Here is a 2,275-nt window from a genome sequence, read left to right as displayed (position 1 = left end):
TGCGTGTGCGTGTGCGTGTGTGTGTGTGTGTGTTGCAGGGCTGATTGCAAATACACAGCAAAAAATAGTTGCTTGGCAAAGATTTGCCGACGCCAAACTCGGTAACATGCTTTTTCTCGACACTGGGCAAACTTCCACATTTTCCGAGTTTCGTGCCATTGCTGAGTTCCTTTCAGTCGGTTCTCAGTAAACGGCTGCCATTTCCGAGTTCCCGATAAAAAACACAAGGCAAACACAAGGAACTAGGCATCTTCCACCGATTCCAGTATTGTGTTTTGAACTGATTGTAGAAACAACCAGGATGCAAATATGACAATGTGTACATACGACTTAATGAAATGAGATAAATAATTATATTATTTCACTACAATGCCAAAAGCAACCTAGCAAGTAGTGGACTTAAGAATACATGTTACAAAAACTAGCAACACGCTGGGCTTACAAACTCAACGGCACAACTTAGGAAACAAAATACTTAGCATCAATGCGTCAAGTCAAACACAGGCAACACACTGCTCACCGTATTAGAAGGGAGCAGGTCCGTAAAAAAACTAAAATAAAACTAAAAACACACACATCGCCAGGAAAACCCACAGGTAACTTTAGCTAGAGATAATATATAGTGAAGTAGCTAGAGATCATGTCAAGCTAGCTAGTTTGTGGAGGTGGAGCAAGAGGAGGACTTGGAGCTGCTGCACTCGTCCCTGAGGCCGCCACCGGTGCTCTTTGTAGGGAAGAGCTCTAGGGTTCTGAGCGGCCGGCAGCATGGCCATGGCGGCGGGGTCATATTATTCATACCACCGCCGGCCGATGCGGAGCTGCCTCCAGCTGCTGCTACACTGTTGTTAATGTTGCTGTTCTCCATCACCATCTGCTGCTGCGCCATCCATTCCTGCTGCTGGCTTGTCTTGCCTGCAAACTCCAACCCCGAAACTGGAAGAGCTCCTGCTGCTGCTGTTTCCTGCTCCAAGTAGCCCTACATATGTATATTCCATGAGTTAATTGTTATGCGCGAATAGAAATTAGTATGCGCGAATAGAAATTGCTCCTAAGTTAGCAATAGAAAATTTAAAGACCTGAGGCGCCATGAAGCAGCTGGTAGCGTATGTGTGGTGGTGATGGTGCAGCTGCATCACCGCGGGGTGCATCACGTTCACGCCCGCACCAGCACCAGCAGCATTGCCTCCGCCACCGGCAGCACCAGTATGAGGAGGAGGAGGAGGAGGAGGAGCCGCCGGGGAGGAGGATTGCTGGTGGCGGGCGCAGAGGCGGCGACGGAGACGCTGGCGCTCGCGGGCCTTGTGGTTCTGGAACCAGTAGAAGACGTTCTTTCCCTCGATGCGGCCGTAGTAGGCGAGGTGCGCCGTGATCTGCTGGATCTCCGCCGCGTTAGGTGTGCGCACGCCGCTCCGGTACATCTCCTCCAGGATCATCAGCTGCTCAGGCGTCGGGCACCAACGGGTCGATGGCGTCTGCGGCATCTTCCTCCTTAACTACTGCTCTTGGATCTCGATCTTTGTGTCTAGTTAACTGCGTGCTAGAGCTGGCTGCTGCTAGTGCTAGTGTACGTACGTTGGTGCTAGGGATATGTTCCAAGCCTAAGGTTGAGTGAGTTATATAGACCGAGCTGGCCGGGCTAGCTAAGGTAGCAAGAGCTAGCTGAGTCAATTACTCCAGTGAGCAGGTGGTGAGAGGAGACGTGAGACAAATTGGTGCGGTGAACTGTCAGAGTCAAGGATTGACACACTTATTTAGCCACTACTGGAATCGCCCTAGGGTTAGCTCCTCATTTTCCCACAGCTGGGACTTGCATAGTTGCATGCATTTTGAAATTAATGTCATTTCTCCATATATGGCTATATGTTTAGATGAAGTAGTAATATAACTACCATGAGATAAATACATAATCTCACTTTTTTTGTGCACGAACAAAAAATATTTCTCCACGTGTAGATAAAATTTTGAATCTCGTAGTAAATGCATCTCACGACATTGTTGTCCATGCCATTTCCTGATTTCACCATGCTCGGCTGAGTTTTACCTAAAAGGAAGAGTTTTTGCAATGATGGAAGAACAAACTTTGCTGGATTGAATTTCGAATCCGGAAGTGGGGCAAGTATTTTTTTTAACTAACATCAACTCTCTGTTGTGTTTTTAATATATTTTGTGTAATAGTACAATAACAAGAATACACAAAAAATAAACAAATACTAAATATTTAGCTATGAAAGCTACAAGAAGGACTAAATCCAGGTACGGAAATGAGCATATTTAT

General features: G+C 46.7%; 1 protein-coding gene across 1 annotated transcript; it reads right to left on the bottom strand.

Annotated features, from left to right (window-relative positions):
• Positions 1-324: 324 nt before the first annotated feature.
• Positions 325-1,573, bottom strand: LOC109781078 (WUSCHEL-related homeobox 3-like). The gene is made up of 2 exons (XM_020339660.3): positions 1,077-1,573; positions 325-976 (listed from the first exon to the last, which is right to left on the bottom strand). The coding sequence occupies exons 1-2, from the start codon at positions 1,479-1,481 to the stop codon at positions 653-655; spliced, it is 729 nt and encodes a 242-aa protein (XP_020195249.1). The 5' UTR covers positions 1,482-1,573; the 3' UTR covers positions 325-652.
• Between the last annotated feature and the right edge of the window lie 702 nt (positions 1,574-2,275).

The sequence above is a fragment of the Aegilops tauschii genome, chromosome 5, assembly GCF_002575655.3.
Source record: "Aegilops tauschii subsp. strangulata cultivar AL8/78 chromosome 5, Aet v6.0, whole genome shotgun sequence".
Classification (NCBI taxonomy): domain Eukaryota; kingdom Viridiplantae; phylum Streptophyta; class Magnoliopsida; order Poales; family Poaceae; genus Aegilops; species Aegilops tauschii.
This window is presented reverse-complemented; position numbering and strand designations above follow the sequence as displayed.